The sequence below is a fragment of the Coenobita brevimanus genome, chromosome 57 (genome assembly GCF_032717465.1).
Source record: "Coenobita brevimanus isolate Jiangsu-jjx chromosome 57, ASM3271746v2, whole genome shotgun sequence".
In the NCBI taxonomy this organism is placed as follows: domain Eukaryota; kingdom Metazoa; phylum Arthropoda; class Malacostraca; order Decapoda; family Coenobitidae; genus Coenobita; species Coenobita brevimanus.
The window spans coordinates 11,715,597-11,740,387 of record NC_137010.1 but is presented as its reverse complement, the minus strand read 5'-3'; the positions used below and the strand labels follow the sequence as shown (position 1 = coordinate 11,740,387).

Below are 24,791 nucleotides of genomic sequence, written 5' to 3'. Positions count from 1 at the left end.
ATGACCTAGTGCAGCTTGTACAGCACCCAACCTATATCCCTGACCACCTTGGAGAGAGTTCCAACATACTTGACCTCATCCATACAACTGATCCTTCTGCTTACATTGTTAATCATTCCTCTCCATTGGGCTCCTCCAATCACAACCTTATTACCTTAAATTGTCCTGTTGCTCCAGTACGGCCTGTGGACCATCAAAATAAACGTCGATTGTGGCACTTTGGAGCTGCTGATTGGGAGGCTCTTAGGCAGTACTTCTTTTATTTTTCCTGGAATGATTATTGTTTCTATGACTGGGAGCCATCTGAGTGTACCATGTGTATTACAGAGGTTTTCTCTCGGGTATGGAAACATACATTCCTTTCTCATAACTTTTGACTAATGCAGTAAAGCCTTGGTTTAATCATGCTAGTTCTAATGCTGTCCACAACAAGGAGGTCTATAAAAGGTACTGTAGCCAATCAACCCCTGAATCATGTCCTTTTTATATTTGTGCCCAGAATCATGCTAAGTCTGTTCTTCGTTTTGTTAAAAATAAATTCATTCATGCTAAATGCTTTCAACTCTTCAAATCGAATTCTTCCCACTCCTTCTGGCGCCTTGCCAAAAACCTTTCTAACAACTTCACCTCATCATTTTTCCCTCCTCTTTTCCACTCTGATGGCTCTGTAGCTATTTTTTATACTGATAAAGCAGATCTCTTCACTCAGACTTTCTCCTCCAATTCCACCTTAGAAGATTCCGGTGCTCTTCCTCCATCACTTTCCCCCTCTGACTTCCTTATGGCTGACATTAAAATTTCTTCAAATGATGTTTTCTGCCATCACTGGCGTCAATCCTAACAAGGCATATGGGGCTGATGGTGTCCCTCCTGTTGTTCTCAAGAACTGTGCTTCTGTGCTTACACCCTGCCTAGGTAAACTGTTTTGCCTTTGTCTATCAACTAGTACCTTTCCTTCTTGCTGGAAATTTGCTTTCATTCACACAGTCCCAAAGAAGGGTGACCATTCCCAACCCTCTAACTATCACCCAATTGCTTTAACACCCTGTGTCTCAGAAGTTTTCGAGTCTATTCCTGGCAGAAAAAATTTGAAGCATCTTTCCTATTGCAAGCTTCTTTCTGATTGTCATTATGGGTTCCGTCAGGGACGCTCAACTAGCAATCTTCTCACCTACCTTTAAGACTCCTGGTCATCCTCCTTTCAGGACTTTAGTGAAAGCTTTGCCATTGCACTTGACATCTCAAAGGCTTTCGATCAAGCGCGACATAAATCTTTAATTTCTAAACTGCTCTCTTACGGTATCTATCCTCCCATCTGTACCTTCATCTATAGCGTCCTTTCTGTCATCGTATAGCTGCTGCTGTCGACAGGATCTATCAACAGTGGTGTTCCTCGGGGCTCTGTCCTATCACCAACTCTCTTCATTTTATTCACCAATGACCTTCTATGCTGTGTATCTAACCCTATCCACTTATACGCTGATGATTCAACCCTTCACCCTTCCGTTTGGTTCCCGCAACGTCCATCTCAGCAGTTACTTCAACAAACAAGGAATGAGGCTATGGCAAACCTAATGTCTGACTTGGCTCATATCTCTGACTGGGGTAAAAGTAATCTTGTTGTTTTTAATGCATCAGACACAGTTCTTACACCTATCAACCCGACAAAATCTTCCACAGGAATGTTTAATAATATCCAGCTCAATCCTGCATCATCTTTAAACATACTTGGGGTTTCATTCTCTTGGGACTTATCTTGGAAAGATCATATTACATCTCTTGTAAAATCTGCTTACAAGAGATTAGGTGTGCTAAACCGACTCTGTATCTTCTTTACCTCTGCACAGTTGTTGACTTTATACATGGGTTTTATTCACCCCTGTGTAGAGTACAACTCTCACGTGTGGGGAGGCTCCCTGCATACAGCTCTTTTCAACAGGGTGGAGTCAAAGGCTTTTTGTCCCATTAACTCTTCCCCTACTGGCTTCCTTCAATCTCTGTCTCTTTGCCTCACTGTTGCATCCTTATCTCTTTTCTATCGCAACTTCAGTGGTCACTGCTCCTCTGAACTGTCTGCTTGCATCCCTCCACCTCTACGATGGGTGCGTAGCACCCGTCTAGCAACAAACTCTCATCCCTTTTCTGTCCAACTCTCTAATGCAAGAGTTAACTGTTACTCTCAGTCCTTCATTTATGCAATAGGCCAACTGTGGAACTGTCTCCCTTTGTCAGTATTTCCAGCTTCTTATGATCTCCAGTCTTTCAAACACAGTGTTTTCCAGGCATCTTGAAATGAACGGATCTTGAATTTGGCTCTCTTTTTTATTGTTTTTGTTTTTTTCCTTGGATGGAAGGTTTGTGGGCTCCTGGCCTTTAGTTCCTCCTTCCTTGCATTAAAAAAAAAAAAAAAAAAAAAAAAAAAAAAAAAAATGCAGGATTACATACAGCATTCCCTGAAATATGTATCTGTATGCAGTCAAATCTCATTATACAACTGATCACAGTGTGATAAATCAGTACAACAATAATTTAAAAGTTATACCCTTTTTGGAAAAATAAAAAAAACATTGGACTCAATTTTGCTAGAATGATAATTGCGGCAGCTGCCTCCTAATCTCCTGTGAGCATGGTGATACGCGTAAGGCAACAGTCAGGTGTCTGAGCCAACGTGGCAACCCAGTGTTTACATGCGCAGCGCCTCCATCTCTGGTCTGTGCTGGCAATGGTCTTCACACCAACCCTTTAAGTCTTGCTTGCCCACTCGCTCATGTGTCCCGCGTCTGTGATCATCTCCCTTGTGTTGTCCATGTTACCTTACCTTCTCACTTGTGAACGACCATCATAACACTACATCTGTTGCCAAGTACCAGTGCAAGTAAGCTATGAATAGTGCTGTGTGTAACAGTAAGTCAAGAGAGAACTTTTAATATGTCAAGTAAGTGAAACTCTGAAACTGGAAATCATGTCTGCTGCTACCACCAGTGGAAAGCATGGTGCTACTGATGCTGCCAAAGTGAGGTGTAGCCTTTCTCTTGGTATGAAATTATACACTGTTAAGCACTATAAGGAAGGGCAGGGACTGAGCAAGATTGCTGACATCCTTAAGCTGCCCCAGTGCACAGTCTCGATAGTGATAATGAAATAAGATGCTGTAATTGTGGCATTGCAGAAGGTGCCTTCTCTGACTGCTAAATGACAATCCAGAGCAAGGGAACCTATCTTAGAGGAGATGGAGCATCTCCTAGCCCTTTGGGTTAATGATTTGAACCAAGCAAAACGGCCTCTTTGCCACACCTTCATTTGCAGTAAGGCTGTCAGTCTGTGGAAGGACTTCAAGGATAAGCAAGGTATGGAGGCCAAGGAGGAGTCCAAGGCCAGCATGGGTTGGTTTGAGTGGTTTAAGGCCCTTACTGGCACTAACCTGCTGAGTGCCAGCAGACCATGGAGCCATGGTGCCAGCCAATTTTTTTTTTTTTTTTTTTTTTTTTTAAGGTTAGAAATGATGAGAAAACATGGAGAACAACCATAAACGGACTCACAGAAACCATTTACGTTGATTTTGAGGTCAATTCTCCCTGACAAGGCAGCTGAAAACTTTGGAGTAACGCCCATAGGCTTTATGAGCCGCCTCCGACACCTACTGAGTTGAGGTAGGAGATCTTCATTTTCTTCATCGGTAACTATGCAATTCGAGCCAAAAACATTCTTGTTGGGTATATAGATGATATAGGAAGGCCTAGAGGGGCGTGGGAATATCCCAGCCAATTTTTTGGCACCTAATTTGAATTTTCAAATTTTGGCAAATACAGTAATCACTCCAATATCCGACGTAATAGAGCCATAGGCAGGTCCGGATAGTGGTCCTGTCCGGATATTGGGCCCCAGCTTATGGACTTGTACTTATGGACCCTAACTCAGAGAAACACCTATACAACTCCCTTTGGACATGCTTAGCACCTATTTAAGACCCAAATCACACCAATAAGGCACATAAATGACTGAAATAAATGCAAAAGAAGCATACAATGAGGGTTTAGAAGTAGGTTCATACAATGTTAAACATTCTGGTGACTGGCTTCTGGACTGGTACTTATGGACCCTAACCTAGCCTAACTCAGAAAAACACCTTCCTACTGCACATGCATAGCTCCTAACACTCTATCCACACCAATAAAGGACATTAAAGAGTGAAATAAGGTAAGTATAGTATGGAAAAAACTACAGTATGAAACATTCTGCCTACTTACAGCAAGTCCATGGCCACCTCGATGAGTAACCGCCTCCTCTCGGACTCTGACAGTAAGAAGGACTTCTTGAAGCACTTCCAGTACACTGTTCATGAAGTCTTGCACTGAACTTAGTCAAATGCACACAGAAGTCCGTTCTCTTCACAGTGCGCACTCTTGTCTAACTAATGCTCCATTGTAACTTAATAAGTGTTGCACTCTGCACTTTAACTTTTCCCATCCTTCTAATAATTTTCTAAAGCAAAAACAAACAAGTCAATTTACGTTAAATTTTGTTCCAAATTAGTCTTTTCACTCAGAACTGTAAATCCTTAACACAACACACTGTTTTTTTCACTGCACAACACTCTAAATTTCCGTGTGGTCTAGTGGAGAAGTTCTTGCTGTTTATTCACTGTCAGAGTCCGAGAGTATCACTGGCAGGTGACCTAGGGGTGCGTCGCAGGGTCGTGGTGATGGCGTACCCACTGCAGACGACTCTGAAGACAGCCGCACACTCACGTCGAGCGGTGACTCCACCGTGGCTCATGTGCTGGGCTGTGGCTCGGAGCATGAGGGCCTGTCTTGGGGAGGCAACGGAGTGGAGCCAGGGCTGGGCACGGCGGGGGTCACGGGCCTGAAAAAACTGTCAATGGTTGATTGACGCAATGACCGATGATTCTGACGATTGATGATGCGCTGCCTGGAAGCACGCACTTCCTCCACAAGTCCCAAGGGCCCCATCTCGCTGTCACAGTCCGGGTGTTCCAGGTAGTCTAGGATGAACTCTAGATGTTCCCGGAGTGCGCTCAGCTTGGGGATGGCTGGAGTAGTGTCCTGCTGAGAAGAGTCCGCATCATCGTCGCCTTCCTCGTCGGAATCTTCAAGCTCGGTACTGACACCTGCAACTGAAGACGTGATCTCGATATCAGACAATGTCTGATACCCAGGATCGCCCTCGTCATCATCCAACCACTCACGAACATCGTCCACATCAACATCGTCGCCGTGCGTACGTAGCCGTGCATGGAAGTCATCCACGTCAAACCCTAGAAAATTGTACTCCACGTCCGTTCCGAGAAGCAGACGAGACCAACCATTTTCCAGAGTCTTCAAAGGGACTTCCTTCCATGCACTAGCCCAGTTGTACAGTGCAGACTTGATGTTGTAGCGGCGAAGGTTTTCCAAAGTCCGCTGGCCTCGTGTGTCCCGTCCCTCCCTGCGCTCGTCCTCGTCCTCGAGAACAACCATCACCTCATTCAGGAACTTCCGTCGGTATAGGCGCTTTGTTGCCACGATCACTCCTTGGTCATTGGTTGGATGAAAGCAGTCGTAATAGGTGGCAGAAACATGCACCTAATCCAGCCATTCTCAGCCACCAAGTCCTTGTCGCACGGGTGGGCAGGTACATTGTCGAGGAGAAGGAGGGCCTTTACCTGGTCGCGCGGGATTCCCAGTGTCTTCATCTGGTAATTGATGACCTCCCTAATGAAGTGGCGGTGGAACCAGTCTTTGAAGATCACGGCTGTAAACCATGCCTTCAGAGAATGGTACCAGATGACAGAAAGGACATCCATCACCCCACGAAGACACCGAGGCTGCTTTGCACGGCCAACAACAGCGGGCTTAAGCCGGTGCATGCCGTTAGCATTGGCACAACACAAAGCAGATATCCGTTCCTTGGAGAGCTTGCGGCCAGGTACACGCTTCTCCGTCTCCTCGGCTAAAGTGTTCGTTGGCAAAGAGCGATAGAATAGACCAGTTTCGTCTGCGTTGTAGGCTTGACCGAGAGTGAGGCCCTCCCTGTCGATCAAGCCCTTCACCTTGTGCCAAAACTCGTCAACTCCATCCTCGTTAGCGTCCAAAGCTTCGCCATGAGCTTTACGGTTGGTAAGGCCATGCCGTAACTTGAACACAAAGAGCCAACCCTCGGATGCCTTGAAATCTAGGGCATCGTGAAGCCTGGCGAACTTCTCAGCAGCAGCCTTCAGCTCCGTTCCACGTACCATCACACCAGCAGCACGTTGCTGTCGATACCAAATCAACGTGGATCGGTCGATTTCAGCAAACTTGGGAGTAAACATCACCTTCCTCTCCACGTTGCGTTTGCTTCTCGATGAGAAGTCAGCCGTGTACTGCATGAGTTTGTCTCGGGATCTCTTAATATCGAACAAAGTAGATCGGGCCAGGTTGAACTCGCGGAGGATGCAGGAAGAAGACCACCCCGCACCTACTTTCTCCAATATCTCCCGTTTCTTTTCCAGAGTCAGCACCACTCTCTTCCTTTTCTCAGGTGGCGGGGCCATCATCACACACCCTAAGAGGAGGCCTGAGAGCAGCAGGAGTGCCTGCAGCAGGTAAGGCACCACCACAAAAGCGATCACGTGGGCAGCCATAACGACGAGCGTGCACTCGTGGCGAGAGACAGGCGGAAAGTGGGGAGGATGCAGCAGCGCTCTATCGGACGTCAGAGGAATGATGTGACAAAACAATGCTTTCCCGCGCCGCGCGCGGCTAGTTCAAATTACGGGCCGGAAATCCCCCCCCCCCCCCCCCCCCCGGGACCATTTTGGGAATATTGGATCCCGGGACGATTATGACCGGTTAGTGGGGATGTTCAGATATTGGGCGTCCGGATATTAGAGTGATTACTGTATATCAAATTGCTGACGTACATGTACGTCAATGGCACTGTCCGCGCATATAAGGGCTGACGTACGTGTACATCGTTGGCATGGGGCGGGTTAAACATTTGACCATGCATGGTGACATTGCTAATGCAGACCACAAGGTGGCTGAGGCCTTCCATGTGCAGCTGAAGGCAGTGAGGGAGGATAAGGGATACTCAACAAAGCATTTGTTAAAATTTGACAAGTTAGGCCTGTTTTGGAAATGAATATCCACGAAGACATAACATCATCAAGGAAGAACAAAGTGCACCAGGGTTCAAAGTAGCCAAAGACTGCCTCATCCTCCTTGGTGTGAATGCAAAGGGAGCCCTGAATCTCAGGCCATTCGTGATGTACCACTGGGAGAACCCCTGAGCACCGGCAGTTTGGAAAGGAAAACTGTGGAGTTATTTGGAAGAGTAACCTCAGATCCTGGCTAATTTTCTCATTCTGCTGGCTGCGTCCTCCTGTTTGCATGATTATGCCAGCATGAGCAACCTTGCCAACTATTTCCTCCTGTTGGTTGACAGCACCCCGAGCCACCCTGAGGGCATGGAGTACTGGGTGGACAATATCAAAGTGGTGCACCTGCCCCCCAGAACGAAATCGCTGCTCCAGCCAATGGATCAGGGTATCATTGCAACCTTCAAGGAGTACTACCTCCATCGCACTGTGGAACAGATGATGAGGGTGAGTGACTGAGGCGAGTGACATGGTGCTTTGCTTTTGGAGGAAGTACATCAAGCTTGCCGTTGACACCATAATGGCGTTGTGGAAGAAGGTACCAGCGAGTGCACTGAATGCCGTCTGATGCAAAGTGTGGCCAGAGTGTGTGTACACCTTCACGGGGTTCCTGGTGATGGAGAACGTCCGTCAAAACATCCTCAATCTCTCACTTGAGGCAGGATTTGAGGAGTTCAGTGAGGAAGATGTGCATGAGGTCTTGGACAGCCACACTGAGCAGCTGTCCACGGAGGAGCTCATTGAGCTAAGGGAACAGGTGGCAGAGGCATAGGAAGGTGGCAAGGACAGGCACCTTTGTAAGTTCCTTGCAATAATGGACAAGGGCATTCCATTTATCTGGGACAAGGACCCAAACCTGGTGAGGAGTGACGCATCAATGCATGGCACTGAACAACACTTGAAGATGTACTGGGAGCTCCTGGCAGCTAAGAAAAAGGCAACACAGCATACTGCTATCGCCTCCTCCTTCTCCCCTGCCAGCAGCAATGAGGAAGAGCCATGGCGAACAACAAGTGGTGTGCAAATGCAACATCCTGCATCACCTGCCTCTGTCACGTCTGCCGTTTCTTCATTGTCGCCTGGCATGCCCGTATGCCACACCACCACGCTTTCCCTCAGCCTCACTGCTCTGCTCCCTATTGGCCTCACTGCATTGTTCATCATCGGCCTCAGCACAACACTTTCCCATGGTCTTATTGCATTGCTTGCCCCACCTCTCTTCACCTTTTTAAGGACCTGGAATAATCACCCAGGCCTTCCAGCTGTTCCCCAGCCTCAGGGGGAACTGTTGGTGACAACACGGATCAGCCTAGGACAAACTTCAGGTCGATGGCAGAGTTTTTTGGGGAAATTTTAGGTTTTGTGGTCAAGGGCACCCTCCCCATCCCGACTGAATCCATGCTATATCATCATCAGTATATGATAAGTCATTATGCAGTAGTTTTTCACACGATGCAGCCTTATCATATAGCAAATGGTGACTGTATACAGTAAACTCTCAGTTATCCATTGGCGCATCAAGTGGCATACGTCATTATGTCACAAAAAAAGTCTGAATTTAATAACATTCCCTAAGAAACTCCATGATGGCTGAGTGGTTAACACTGCTGACTGTGAAGCTGAGTGGTTAGCACCGCTGACTGCGAAGCTGCTGGCCCATTAGTGCCAAGGTTTGAATCCTAGTGTGGACAACTGGTGTCATTCAACTCAGGTGTTCATCCAGCCTTCATGAGTTCATTGGTAAAATGAGTACCTAGGATAACACCTAGGGGGTGGTAACTGTGGTAACCTGGATGATGCAGTGGCCTTGTATCCCAGGCTGTTGGATGAATAACCCACCACAAGCTCAGTGGCCTATGTTACAGAGATGAGCACCACAGCCAAGTGTCTTGTGGCATCGGCCCCCTTCTAGGAAGCAACAAAATCCAAATCCGTGCCATTCATCTCATTGCCCAGATACAATATCCTGGCAGTTTTACTCATAAATTAAAAATTCTGGCACACAACAGTTGGCTTCATTTCGCACGTGTTACTGTGCGAACAGAATTAGACAAATGCAGGCAGGATGTGTTTTATACTTACATTGTACATAATTACTTTTACTTTTTGTTTTTATATGGTAGGATACTTATCGACAGAGCTAGGAAAATAACAGAGGAATTACATGGAGAAGAATAAGGAGGTTATAGGAAAGGTTGTCTATATTGGATATTCATCCATAGGTCTTTAGTGGAAACTACAGAAGGGAAAGAAGTTGTATGTGGCCTTCATGGATTTGGAGAAAGCATTATGACATTGTGGATAGACAAGGAATGTGGAAAATATTAAAAATACTAAGTATGGAGTAAATGTGAAGCTGTTGAATGCTGTGAAGAGTGTGTATGAGGGTGCTAAGGCTGCAGTGTGTGTGGATGATGAACTGAGTGATTTTTTCCATCTGAATGTTGGACTGAAAGAGGGATATGTCGTGTCATGTCTCCGTGGTTGTTCAGTCTGTATATGGATGGGGTTATAAAAGAGATACAAGGTAGGGCAGTGGATGTTGGAGCAGCCCTAATGGTAGGAGACAGCATTTGGAAACTTCCTGTATTGTTGTTTGCGGATGATACTGTATTGTTAGGTGAAGATGAAGGGGAACTGCAAGGCTTGGTGAATGAGTCTGGAAGAGTGTGTAAGAGACAGAATCTAGGAATGAATGTAGGGAAGAGTAAAGTTATGGTCTTTGAGAAAATGTACAGTGAGGTTGGATGATGAGGAAATGGAAAATGTGAGTGCATTTACATACTTGGGTAGTGTGATCAGTAAGGATGGAAGTTTGGAGGTTGAAGTGCTTGAAAGGGCACAACAAGGAAGAAAGGTTGCTGGTTCTATGAAAGCAGTAATAAGAAATAGGAAAGTGAGCATGGAAGTTAAAAAGTTGGTGCATGATAGTATTGTGATACCAGCTCTAATGTATAGAAGTGAAGCTTGGACCTTGTAGGAAGGGTCAAGAGTGAGAGCAGTGGAAGTGAGTTGAGAGGAGTATGTGCACTTACATGGAGAGACAGACTGACAAATGAGGAAGTGAAGGATTGTTGTGGTGTGGATGTGAATGTGATAGAAGGCATTATGAGAAAAACTTTGAGGTGGTTTGGCCATGTGGAGAAGATGGAGAGTGAGAGACTAATGAGGAGGGTGGAGAGGGGAGAGGGAGGGGGAGGCTGGGGATGAGATGGAGGGATAGAGTGGAGAGGTATATGAGAGAGGGGGGTGTGAGCTGGAGGGATGGAAGTGAAATGGTGGGGGACAGGGAGACATGAAGGCGATTTGTTTAAACCCGTCCCTTACGGGATTAAGGCGTCTGGCAAGAGACAGATAGATAGACTTTTTTTTCATGTGTATCAATACTGATGTTGTGTATCCAAGCATGTTATCGTATGTATTTCTACTTTTACTGGACGTTATTATTACTGAAACTAATGAATGAACGTACAGTCTTACTGAGTTCAATCAATTTATTTTTCAATACTGCAAAAATAAACCTTGAATTTATACATGGGATATGCATGCAAGGATTTCCCTTACATCATCATCTTCACCCTTATTTTTCAGAAAATATCACAATGGGCCAATATTTACCCAAAAATTTCATCCCACTTGTGCCTCCACTAAGAGAGAGTGAGAGAGAGAGAGAGAGAGAGAGAGAGAGAGAGAGAGATTACTGTAATTCTACCTTCAGGCACACAAGACTCAGATTTGCCTACCTATTGGGCATGTACTGTATAAACCACCTCAGCCACTGATAAGTGGCAGACTGGGGTGGTGGATGAAACTTGCATTGTGGATGAAACTTGCATTATTCTCTCCTTTTATGTAATTTTCTCCTTTTATTGCATTTAATAACCTATGGATGTGACTAAAAAATTATTAAGAGAGAGAGAGAGAGGGACAGAGGTAAAAGAAGGAGGAATGAAGAAAAGAGGAAGAGGAAAAGTGGGAAAAAAATAAATGGGGAGGAAAGAGAGACAGATAATGTTGTGGTCTTTCAGTGTGAGCATTTATAATGGAAAAACATATCCCTACATACAAAGGACCATTTTGCATTGTACCCCAAGTTTAACAAAGAACTACCTAACCTATCTGCTGTAAGAACACATACCTAGTAAGCATGGAGGGCCTACTGTATGTATTTTAGATGTAACTAACCTTTACTCTCATTTAAAACTGCTTTACATAGTATTATTGATACTCTGATCTCTCTTATCCGGATGGCCATTACCCGGACAATCCATTACTCTATTGTGCAGCTTTTACAAGACCTCCTCTTTCTCTTGAACAGCTGGAGAGGTAAGCTGCAGCCAAAGAGAATAGCACAGTTTATGGAGCATGTGAGGAGCTTGCGGAATCTGCGGGAAGACTGAGGGAACCAACTTTAAGAATACTGAAAGTGCAAGCAGAACACCATCCATTAACTCATCCATTGGTTGAGGTATACTGAAGTACACTCCCAATTATTTGGTGTAATAGAGCCAAAGGCTGCCGGATACTGTGAAAATGCCAGGTTATGCCCTAGGGGCCCTTAACCTTCAAACCCTATAACACTTTTCTACTGTCTAACCCCTACAAAATGCTTTAAAACATCAAAAAACAGCTAATAAATGTTCCTAGTAATAAAATACTGTAATGTACTGTTAAGTACACTGTAATTTAATGCACAGAAACAATTTTATGTTGATGATGGGGATATCAAAGTTCCCCCAGCTGGGAGCCACATTTTCTTTCACCCAGAGTAATGTATAAACACACGCATTGCAAACACTATAAATCATCAAAAAACAGCTAAAAGACGTTCCTAATATTGAAATACTGTATATACTGTGAAGTACACGGTAATTTTCTGTACAGAAACACATTTCATATTGATGGTGGTGGTGATGATGATGGAGGTGGTGATGTAAAGACATTATTGGAGAATACTGTACAATAATGCCCAAAGTAAACAATCAGAACATCAAAAAAGCAGAATAAATATCAATAAAATGAAGCATGCTTCACTGTACTGTAATGTATAGTGTACACCATACTGTACTTTCATCCACTGAAATTATAGCAGATGACTTTGTCGCACAGAACAAAACAAAACTTTCGTCTCATAGAAGCAAGGACAGACTTCACTTGGGAAGAAACAGTTGTCTGAATAGTTCTATATTTTGTTAACAATTCCTCTGTAGCATTAGTTTGCCTAGTAAAATAAACACATTTTCATCAACTCTTCTTGTTTAGTAACACAATTTAATTGACTTTTCATTCCAATACACTTCCATTGGTGCCTTAGCAGAATTCAACAGTCACTTGTACAGTACAGTAATGTACACTTCAGAACACTGCAAGTTAAACTTACCAGAGAGGAGAGGAGAGGGGGGACAGCAGTACAACGTGTCAGAGAGCCACAGCAGCACTAGAAGGCCAGCCAGGTTTTGGAGGGAAACCCATTACAACATTGCCATTTAGTAATAATAATGTTTGGAAGAGACACTTGAGTGCAGTGTAGGCTCAAGTGTATTATCGGCACCATAGCAGCAGAGGAATATAATGAAGAGTGAGAGAACATCCACCTTCCTGTTGCCAGCCAATGAAAACTCTGCATTAGAATTCTCCCTCCCCTGCCTTAGCCAATCAGAACTCTTCTACTCCCTACCACTGCATCTTTCCACGAACACCCTGTGAGCTGCTAGGTCGGCCAACCATCAACCCTCCCTTCCTCCCTCACTTTCATGCTGCGGTGCAGTATAACTGCACTGTAGCACCATGGTACTGTATTTCATTATTTTCTTTTTTTGTGATTATGGCTGGATATTTGATGACAATTGTCTCAGGCAGGATAATAATATACTTTTAGCCTGAAGAATGGGCTCTTCATGCCGGATAGTGTCAAAGATTTTATGCTTACTGCTGGGTACCATTTTAATTCAGCCATTGGCTACGCTGGATAATGTCCTATGCCAGGTAGTGCTGAGACAGATAATCGGGAGTTTACTGCATTTTATCCCGGTGAATGCCAGACAGTTTATTTAATGGATGCCTGTACCACTAATAGGGCTAAAGGATACAAACTGTATTCTTTGACATACTTGTAAATGGTGTAAGTGCTCATGGAACAAAAATATTACCCACATTCCTTACACTGCCCCCACATTCCTTGCATTGTTCTAAGGCAACTAAATGAGGTAGGAGCTGGGGACAGGAATCATCCCCCCACCCCCCTCCCCTTATGCAGTATTGACATAAGGAACTAATATCCCTACTGATCCCCAACTGAAGTGCATGAAACATCATGGCTTCAGTGACACTGAAGGGGGAGTATGGAACCAAGATGTCTTTTCTTTTATTTTTGTTCCAAAAGAAATTTTGATGATGGCGATGATGGTGCACAGTGACCGACTGAATAACTTTCCTCTTTATAAAGATGACTAAATATCATACCTGCATGTCCATGTGATTCTGACTGCCCATTTGGAGCCAGAATATTGATGACTACCAGTTACAATGTGAGTATGGTATGTTACACACATGCACCCTCACTATAATGGACCAGCAGAGGGAAAGCCTTATCCAATAGTCAATAGTCTGTTATATCTGATGGTCGCCTTGAGGTGGGATTTCAAGCGTATGTTTGAAAATAAATCAGTACAGTAGCATGTTCTAGAACTGAAAATGAAAATTATACCAATTTTACACTAACTTGGCCAATAATTTTGCCCTTTTGCAGCTTACGAAGTCTGTCCAAAAAGAAACAGAACTTTTTAAATGGTGAACCAACTAGCTGCCATAGCATAATCATGACAAGAGCACTGTGTAAGGGCAAGTTTAAGTCTAACATGAACCACATCATGCCACATCACTTAGTCATCAAGGTACTTGCACTTGAGTGAATGTGTGGTTAGTGCACTTGGCCAATTTACTTCTATCTCTTCTATCGTCTAAAATTGGTGACTTTTCAGGGTCGATTTCAGCTCTGGGAACAAAAAAAAAAAAGTCTGCACGGACCAAATTCAAAAAGCAGGCCGGCTGGGGGATGATAGCCATCTTGTGCTTCACCAAAAAGTCACGGATAAAGAGTAACACGTGAGCAGGTGCAGCATCCAAGTTTTGTTTGTCCATATCTCAGGCCTCTTCCTTCACATTGCCTTCCCCAAATGCTTCAGGACATCCAAGAAAAACTCTTTATTGACTGTCTGACCACATGGAACAAACTCATAATCAATACCTTTCCAATACAAAAAAAGATGACTCAACATCACCTTCACACGTGAGTGAGTCTAATGTGCATTTTTTGATTGTGGTGATGATGTTTCAACCCATTGCAACGACTGCCTTTTTGTTTTGATATCATAGCCATATGCCCATGCTTCATCACCTGTTAAGGACAATTTCCAGAAAGTTTTCATCAGCATTAAAACAATCAAACAGCTCCTGACTGAGTGTGACACAGTTCTCTTTTTGGACATCTGTCAGTAGATGCAGGGCAAAAACAATGCATGTTCTTTTTTTTGTGTGTGTGTGTGTGTGTGTGTGTGTGTGTGTGTGTGTGTGGCTTGAACTTTTACAGATGCCTACTTCTTCAAAAACTTCACGTAGAGTCAGGTAATGAAGTTCATAGATCACAGCTTGCACTTTCTCAACATGATTGTCTTGACGTGGAAGGCCATCCTGATTTAAAATTGTCTTCAGTGGATGTTCTTGATTGGTCCTTCTTAAACAACTTGTAACATTGCGTATAGCTCAAACAATCCTCCCCATGAGCCTGTTGCAACATTTGAAAGGCTCCATAAAAGTTTTTCCCAATTTGAAACAGAATTTAATGCAACACACTTCAAGATCCTTCATTGTTCAACTTACAGCAAATTGCCAAGTGCACTAAAGACACATTCACTCAAGCACGTGTATCCCAGTGACTGTGTGACATGGCTAGTGTTAGACTAAAGCTCAAAGTCACCACTACACAGCGCTTCCATCGCAATCACGCTTTGCCGACTAGTTGATGCGCTGTTTAAAAGTTTGGTTTCTTTTTGGAAAAATCTTGTATTTCACATTCTTGTCTTAGCACTTCTTCTTGATTAGTTCAGTACTGCTATACAGTAGTCTGCCACAGTATTACAACTCAGCAGTCACAGTGGGGAGAGAGTAATTTCAACCCAGGCTGGAGTAAAAAAAGGGTAGGAAATGCATGTATTGTGACCTATTGTTTCCCATTTAATGCACATTGTTTGTTTTGGCCAATGGAAGGTCGGTGGCTTCATAGTGTCTATTAACCCAACATTCAGTCTACTGAGGTCTGTTAAAGTGAGGGTCTGCTGTACAGGTTATCCCTTAATTCACGCGAACTTTTTTCACGCGATTTCGGTTATCCACGAATTTTTCGTACAATAATTAAAACAAAATTATAGTATTCAAATAAGTAATTTCAATATACAAGAGAAATAAATAAAATATAAAAAATGCCTACCTGCTGCCCATGTGCACACATATATGTATGTGTGTGTGGGAGCCTGGAAGGTCGGTCTACCACGCACCACACAGTCAGTTTGAATCGGACGGTCGAATCATGCGTGACTCGAGATCGAGAATCGTTATTTGTGGCTTATTTTTCTGCCTTCCAGTGATTGCTTGCCTTGTCTGCCAACATGGGGCCTAAGGGTAGTGTTAGTGATGCATGTGGTAACACACCAAAGTGGGCTGGTAAAGTAATGTTGCTGACAAAGTTAAAGTGTTGGACAAACTTCAGGGTGGAATGTCGGCGACAATTCTCTGTCAGGACGATTCCCCGTCATTATGTACATACCAGTTTATTTAGCAAGTACAGTACACTAGTTTTTTACTTATATGAGTTATAAAATCCCCCTGAAAATTAGTTATTAAAGTATTAATTAATCAATAATAAGTATATTAATAGAATGACAGGGAATTGTCCATGTTTTGACGGTGAATTGACTTGATGGTGAATTGTCTCAGAACCGTATGTTTGGGGTGAGTCAACTGTTCATACAATAAAGAAGGAGAACGAAGCATACGGGAGACAGTGAGGGTTAGTGCACCGCTCTGTGCTAAAGTGTCTCCACCTACGCCTGTGAATTGTCTTGGAACGCATGTTTGGGGTGAATGAGTCAACTGTTCATAAAATAAAGAATGTAGAATGTAGCATATGGAAGGCAGTGAGGGCTAGTGCACCAGACTGCTGAAGTGTCTTCACCTACACCTGTGCTTGTCATGTTTCAGTTTTAAATTTCTTACATTTTTGTTGTTTTTAATACTTTATGCTAGTTTATAAAGTGTATGTAGTGCATAAACAGTATTATTCAGATGTAATACACGTATAGACATGCGTAATTATGTGCACACAAGGGCAGAACATATACGCGAATTTACCACATACGCGAAGGGTCTGGGAACCTAACCCTCGCGTGAATTAAGGGCTTACCTGTAATTACTATGAAGTACTACCGTAATGCATATGTGTCTTATTGGAAATAAGACTACTGCTTGTCTTTGAGTACTCATCATCATCATCATATCATTTGACCACTTTTCCCACTTAAGGATGTAGTAAGGTAGGGTTCAAAAAAAAAAAAAAAAAAAAAAAAAAAAAAAAGGATGAAAAGAAAAACTAGCCAATGGTTTGTCCAGTTATTTGCTTACCATTCAAGTCCCCTGAATCCTGACTCCACCCAAAAAGCAAATTATTGACACTTACCTACTTCATACTACCTATCACTTCACTGTAGAAAAGGAAGGTTGCATACTTGAAAAGTCAGTGTGCTGTAAACCCAGTTAATTAGTTTTATGTGAGTGTGAACTGTATATGAAACTGTGCTTTAACCCCTGCCAGGCTGATTCTTTGTAAGGTAGTTTACCTTCCCTGAGTAATTGTTTTATAACCAGTGTAAATTTTACCTCATATGAGGCTTGAAGCATGGCCTGTGCAGACCTTCATTGTGCCTCATATGAGGTGTCCAGCTCAACAAGAGTTAATGAATCATGCTGTTCATCTATCATATACCTGAATTTTCAGGGGTGAGATGGAAGAAGTTCAGGGAGCTGTTGCCTCTCCTGACACTGAGAGGGCTCTCCCTCCATGCTAAGGGATCTTTGTATGTGGCATGTGTTAGGAGTGTAATGCTGTATGGTAGTGAGACCTAGGCAGTAAAGGAAGAGGATAGTCACAGGCTCGGACAATGATTAGGTGGGTGTGCAGTGCCTTCATGAATGCTAGGCCTGGAGGGGCTAGGTTTATGATGGATGAGTTGAAAGCAAGGATGGAACTGCAGTGTATTGGTGTTGTGATAAGGAGAGGTAGACTGGGATGGTTTGGGCATGTGGAGACGATAAGGGATGATAATTGGGTGCAGAAAGCGAGGTGTGAATGTTGAGGGTAGGGTTGCGAGAGGCAGCCCGAAATAGACCTGCGACGAGTTCATAGAATGTGACCTTAGGGATAAGGGATTTAATAGGGAAGCTGCCATTGAGCAGCATGAAGAGTTGCCATTAGGTGACCATGGCTGAGGCATGCAAGCATGTTGGAGCTTATATAAATGAAAATGAGGTACGAGATGAGTGAATTGTGGCCACGTGGTCACTGGAACGGGCAGAACTATAAGGATATAGTGGAGTTATGTACCATATATACTGTGGGGATGGAAGCATGAAATACAGTAATACCCCAATATACGATACCCCTAGATGTGATACCCCGGCTTAGCGATGGGGGTACAAATACCACCAAAATACCACCACACCCCAATATGCGATGGCAGAGCCCTGGTTTAATGATGGGCCTTCCGATGTCGTGTCCACAGGCAACATGCTGAAATTATGAATCGCATGCGTTCCCGTGGCCAGCTGAACCCGCCTGCCTCCCAGGATGCGCAGAAACGCTCACACAGGCTCCACAGCCGCTGATCACCCCGCGCACACCCATTTCCTTCTTCTCGCATCGGCCATCTCAGAGTGAAGAACTTGCTTACGCTTGCTCACCACGCATCGTGTTGCACCACCAACGTTACACAAGCTGCTATCATAGTGCATCACAACTGTGTTCCAGCAGTGCCATGAGTAGAGCAGTGTTACTACTTGTGTGTGGAGTGCGATATTGTGTGATTTTTGGCCCAAATAAGTGTGATAATGTCTGGCAAGGGTGCTGCATGTGGTGGGGCTAGTTTTGATGCTAGTGGAGGCCTTAGTCGTAGTGGTAGGCTGCCTGCTAGTAGAGGTGCTGGTGATGTTCCCACGAAGTGTGTGCATGAAACTGTGTCACTAGAGGTGAAATTAGAAATTCTTAAGTGCCACGACAAAGGCGAATGTGTGTGTGCTATCACATCGGCTCTCCACCTGGCCCAGTTGTCTATCTCAACCATCATCAAGAAGAAGGAGGCCATTAAGGCTGCTGCTGGGGAGGTTGCAACCTTATCTGCATCCCATATCAACTGCCAGCGAGAGCCTGTGATGGAGGAGCTGGAGCGGATGCTGTGCATGGGGGTGGAGGATCAGAACTGGCGCAAGGCACCCATGAGCCAGGCAATTATATGCACTAAGGTTCTCTCACTATGGGATGAAATAAAAGTCAGGCGGGATCTTGATGAGAACGAGATCTCTAAGGTGAGCCATGGGTGGTTTGACTGGTTCACGAGGTGAGCCAACCTCCACCACGTGAAGATGTACTGTGAGGCGGCGACTGCAGATACGGTGGTGGTGGCAGCGTTTCCTAACGAAATCAAATGCATCATCGCGAAGAGTGGCTACAGTGCAACGCAGGTCTTGAATTTTGACGAGACTGGGCTCTTTTGGGAGAGAATGTCCTCCAAGACATATTTTGCAATGGAGGAAAAGTCTATGCCAGGATTCAGGCCCTTGAAAGACCAGCTGACACTCCTGCTGGGGGGTGACCTCAAGCTGAAGCCGCTCCTTGTCTACCATTCCGAGAACCCCAGGGCTCTGGTGGGGTATGTTAAAGAGAACCTTGGGGTTATCTGGAAGTCTAACAAGAAGGCCTGGCTGACTTCCGATATCTGTTCATACCTCTCATGTGCTGAAGAGGTATGCCTCGCAGAAGAATTTGGCAAACAGATTTCTCATGGTGGTAGACAATGCGCCTAGCCACCCTCCTGCAACGAAGGAATGGGCCGGCAATATAAAGATGATGTTCCTGTCCCCCACCACCACATCCTTGTTGGAGCTGATGGACCAAGGAGTGATCGCTGCATTTAAGGCTTATTACCTCCACTGCATGATGCAGCAGTTTGTAAGGGCCTGTGACAGTGATGACAGGACAACAGTGCAGTAGTTTTGGAGGGGCTACAACATACGCCATGCCCTAGAGAATATCACTGCAGCATGGATTGAGGTTAGCCAGGCCACCATGCTCGGTGTGTGGCGGAAGCTGTGGCCAGAGTGCATCCACTCCTTCACCGGCTTCCCCGAGGGCGTGGAAGCTTCGCTTGTGCAGTGTGTGTGGCAGGACATAGTGGAATTGTTGCACGAGGCAGGCTTCAAGGAGGTCGACGAGGAAGACGTGGAGGAGGTTCTCGAGAGCCATAGGGAGGAGCACAGCAGTGAGGAGCTCCTCAATATAGAGATCCACTAGATGAACCAGGAGGCAAAGAAGGAGGAGGTCATCCCTGAAGTGTGAGCTCTGAATATTAAAATCCTGAAGGAGATGCTAACGAAGCTTGGCGAGATGATTAATCTTATGTGCCCTCCCAGGACGAAGCAGGGATGCAGCTAATCAGCTCAAGGAGGGGATGAAAGTGTACAGGACAATTCTGAAGAAGAGGGGAGCCAGGCAGACTACAATCACAGCCTTCTTCAAGTGGGCCCCCACCACGCCAGCAAGTCACACAGGATCTCCCCAGCCCTCGATGAGCAGAGCATCTCCCAGCTTTCAACCAGCAGAGTGTCTCCCCAACCTTCAACCAGCAGAGCATCTCCCCAACTTTCAACCAGCAGAGTAACACCAAGGGACACCTCCCGTCGAGGATGTGCTCAGCCCATAGTGCTGGACCCAACCTCCACCCGATCCCCGTCTCTCGTGTTACCTGTGTCTCCACTAAGGCACCCCACCACTCCATCACTGCCTTCCTCGTCCTAGCCTTCATCTCCCACACCACCTCGGCCACTGTCTCTGTCTCCCTCACCACGACGTGAGCCACTGCAACTGACTCCATCACTACCTTATCATTCATTGCAGCGGTCTCCCTCGCCACCTCACTGGTCATCGCAGCTGTCTCCCTCACCACCTCCTTTGTCATCGCATTGTACTCCATCGCCACCCCATCACACCTCATCGCCACTGCCTAAGCCATCGCATCGCACCCCATTGCCACTGCCTGAGCCATCACATCACACCCCATCACCACCCCCAGAGGAAGTGCATAAGTCTCCCGCTATGACCACCCCACCTCGCCAGGCTTCCCTCCGCCTCTGACCAAGGCCGTCTCTATGCGAAGGCCTGCATGTACTGGCGGCAGCTGGTGATGACGTCACAGGGGGAGTCCGTTAGTGGAAGTCGGAGGGGCGAGCACTGTGTCTTCCAGCTCCCCTGTTTTTATGAGTTTATAAGCAATTTTTCATGGCTTGAGGTGTCTCCATATATACCAGGCAATACGTAAGTGACTAGTGATCATGCTGAGCAAGACTTTTGTCATTACTTTGTCGGTTTGTGTCTGGAGGTATAAATTTTAGTGAGGTGTCTTGTCAGCTGGCGGAAATGGCGGGCTGAATGTAAACAACAATCGGCGGCTTGTTTCCAGCCGTTACTAACTTCTGTCTCTGGCTTCCCTTGGTACAACAACCCTAAATGGAATTCCTGAGATGGTCAAACGTACTGGGTATGGAAGAAAATGAGGACGGGGTTGCAGGGTAAGAGTACGGTGCAGAAGGAGGGGTTCAAAACTTCCTTTACCAATGTGTGTGTCAGGCAATGTCCACTCAGTAAGGAATAAAGTGGATGAACCGCTGGCCCAGTGCAAATGGAATTATGCATCCTGAAAAAACATCAGCTATCTGCTTAACAGAGACTTGGCCTGACACAGAGAATGACCAAGACTCATCAAAAAGATGGCTTTGAATTAATTAGAAGTGACAGATCAACGTAACTGGGGAAAAACGGTGGTGGTGGTGTTTGTGCTTATGGCAACAATCGATGGTGCAGTGATATAACTTGTGAACTAGGTCTGTAATGGCAGTACTGAATTCATGTCATTGCCTCTGAGACCATTCTATCTTAATAATTGTATACATCCCACCTGGTGTTAATGTGAAAACTGCTGAAGAACACCTGCATGATGAAGTGCGCAAGATTCAATCTGGTTCTCTCGATGCAGTTAAAATAATAACAGGAAAATTTAATGGGTCACATTTTGAGAACTGTATTCCTCATTACCAACAAAATACTGATATTGCTACAAGAGGTGAGAATATCTTGAATCACTGTTATGACACTGGAAAACAAGAGTATGTCTAAAAAACTCAAACCATTAAGACTATCTGACCATGATATGTCTCTATTAACACCCATTTATTAGCAAAAGCTAAAAACTTCCAAACCTGTAGTGAACTCTGTCCAGACATGGAGTGCAGATGCATGTGAAAGTGTGTAACTCTTTGGGGCTGTTCAGATCAGACTGACTGAAGTGTGCTGTATGATATAAATGCTGGTACTGTTCACAGTGTTGATGTCCCACATTCATACATTTCTTTCTTTGCTGATATTGTGTTTCCAAGTAAAACAGTGAAATGCTACCCAAATAAACCCTGGATCACAAATGAACTTAAACAATTGCTGAATGAGAAAAAAGTTGTGTTGTAGGCAACGATAGGACAAATTTAAAAACTTGATATGGTTGTCTAAAAAAAAAAAAAAAAAAAAAAAAAAGTACACAGTTAATTAAAAACCTATTTAGGTATGACACAAAGGCAGCTTGGAGTGGTCTTAGGAAAATCACTAGTTTTACAAAGAAAGCAGGCATGCCAGATGTACAGAATCCTGAAAATTATTGTAAGACCCAAATAACTTCTACTGTAGGTTTGACATCCATGACTTTTCCATACACCAGCACACCATCTCTGAATTCTTGAAAACAAAAAATGATGAGCAAATAGTTTTAACTCAGAATGACATCATGGACAGCTTGAAGAGGGTGAAATGTAGTAAAGTGGCTAGACCTGATAAAATAACTGCAAAGGCAGTTTCTCTCTGTAAGGAACAACTAGCTCCAATTGTGTGTGAAATATTCCAATGCTCTGTAAATGAGGCATACATACCGAGACTGGAAAATTTCTGAGATAGTTCCTGTTCCAAAAACCAGGACACCAAAATGCCATAATGATTATCAACCAGTGGCTTTGGCCTGTATTTTTATCAAATGTCTTGAACATGTTATCAACTAATTTTTGTATGGGCAGATTAAATATAATATGAATACTTTACAGTTTGCTTACAGAGAGAAAAGGTGTGTTGAAGCTGCTACACTATCACTCATAAATTTTGTTCTAAACTTAATGGAAAATGTCAGCACCAGGTCAGTTAAGCACTTTGCAAAAATATTATTTGTTGGTTTTTGAAGTGCATTCAACACCATACAGCCCCATCTTTTGATGAAGAAACTGATATCAGTGAATGTCAACTCTTATCTTGTGGATTCATTATTTCACATACCCCAGTACAAGTATGTGAAATTTATGGGTAAAAATTCAAAACAGTCGTAAACACAGGGACCCCCCCAAGGTTGTGTGCTATCACGACTTCTGATTACTCTTATATGGTGCAAGTGATTGTAGATGTGTACATAACTCCTTTAGGCTTTTTAAGTAACCTACAGTATGCTGGTGAAACTGCGTTAGTTTCTTTTTGTAAGAAGAGTTATCTTATTTGCAGCCAGGAACTAGACTATTTTATTAAATGGTGCAAGGGTAACTTCTTGGAGCTCAGTGTCTGCAAAATTAAGGAAATGGTAGTTGATTTCAGCAAGGCATTAATAGCAGAGTAACCCTTGATAATTAGTAACTATACTTAAGCTGTTCACTGAGCCAAACGTAGGTAGTTTTCTGAAATACTGGTACCTTAAAATAAGCTGGTGGCATCCATGCACATTCTAGGTGGTACCAACTTTGACATAAATTACACAACAGAAGTTTTCGTTTCTTTTTGTTCTTTGTTTCTTTTCTCTCTGTTTTGTCAGAGTAAACTAGATATGACTAGACTGTTTCTGTTTCTCTTCATACAGTAGTCGTACACCTATTGCTATCACTCCTTAGGATAAAAATGCTAAGCTTCAGTAGCATTATTAATTTCCTTTACAGTGTCAGTGTAACCTAACCTAATGAAAAATATCATACTTGCCAAAGGTAAGTGCTGACAGAAATAGTTATAAGAAAGTACCGGTAGTCAGTAAAAGTAAGACAAAGGAATGAGGTAAGTTGTATGAGCAACAGTAGCAAGTGAGTGGCGGTGCGGCGATTGGACTCACCCTGTGATGTCACCAATCTCACACCCAGGCTTTCACATAGAGACAGCCTTGCTCTGATCCTCCCCTGGAGATGGAGTTTGAGGGCTTTGAGGAGAAGGATTGAGTGTTAGGCAGCACCACATGTCCCCTAGCCTCGGGAGGGATAGCAAGGATGATGACCAGGATTGGACATGGACTTACAAGAAGTGTGTGTGTGTTTTTTTTTAATGCGAGGAAGAAGGAACCAAAGGCCATGAGCCTGTAGTAACAGTTCCCTCCAAGAGAAAAACAAAATACTATAGACAGCCAAATTCAAGATCCGATCATTTTGAGATGCCTGGACACACTGCGTTTGAAAGACTGGAGATCATAGGCGGCAGGAAATACAGACAGAGGGAGACAGGTCCAGAGTTGACCTGTTGCATAAATGAAAGACTGGGAGTAACGGTTAACTCTTGCATTAGAGAGGACAGAAAAGGGATGAGAGTTTGCTGCCAGACGGGTGCTACGCGCCCGTCATAGAGGTGGAGGAATGCAAGCAGACAGTTCAGAGGAGCAGTGACCATTAAAGTAGCGATAGAGAAGAGATAAAGATGCAACAGTGCGGTGAAGAGTCAGAGGTTGAAGGGAGTCAGTAAGAGGAGGAGAGTTAATGAGACGAAAAGCCTTTGACTCCACCCTATTGAGAAGAGCTGTATGTGGGGAGCCTCCCCACACATGAGAGTTGTACTCCACACAGGGGCGGATAAAACCCCTGTATATAGTCAACAATTGTGCAGGGGTAAAGAAAGAGCGGAGTCAGCTTAGCACACCCAATCTCTTGGAAGCAGATTTTACAAGAGACGTAATATGATCTTTCCAAGATAAGTCCCGAGTAAATGAAACTCCAAGCATGTTCAAGGAAGATACAGGATTAAGCTGAATATTATTAAACATTAGTGGGTATACCTGTGGAAGATTTTGACGGGTTGATAGGTGTAAAAACTGAGTCTTAGATGCATTAAAAACAACCATATTATTTTTACCCAGTCAGAGATACGAGCCAAGTCAGATATTAGGTGTGCCATAGCCTCATCCCTTGTTTGTTGAAGAAACTGTTGAGATGGGCGTTGTGGGAACCGAATGGAAAGGTGAAGAATGGAGTCATCAGCGTATGAGTGGATAGGGTTAGATGT

The 24,791-nt window shown here is 44.2% G+C and overlaps 1 protein-coding gene across 4 annotated transcripts in view; it reads left to right on the top strand.

The window, feature by feature from the left end:
* The window catches only part of LOC145402094 (uncharacterized protein F13E9.13, mitochondrial), a 61,790-nt gene extending 49,425 nt beyond the window's left edge, over window positions 1-12,365 (top strand). For all 4 annotated transcript variants that reach the window (XM_080274207.1, XM_080274208.1, XM_080274206.1 and 1 more), the window contains exon 8: window positions 11,457-12,365. In XM_080274207.1, the coding sequence (XP_080130333.1) occupies window positions 11,457-11,538 (82 nt within the window). In that variant the 3' untranslated portion in view covers window positions 11,539-12,365. The remainder of the gene's footprint in view (window positions 1-11,456) is intronic.
* The last annotated feature ends 12,426 nt before the right edge of the window (window positions 12,366-24,791 follow it).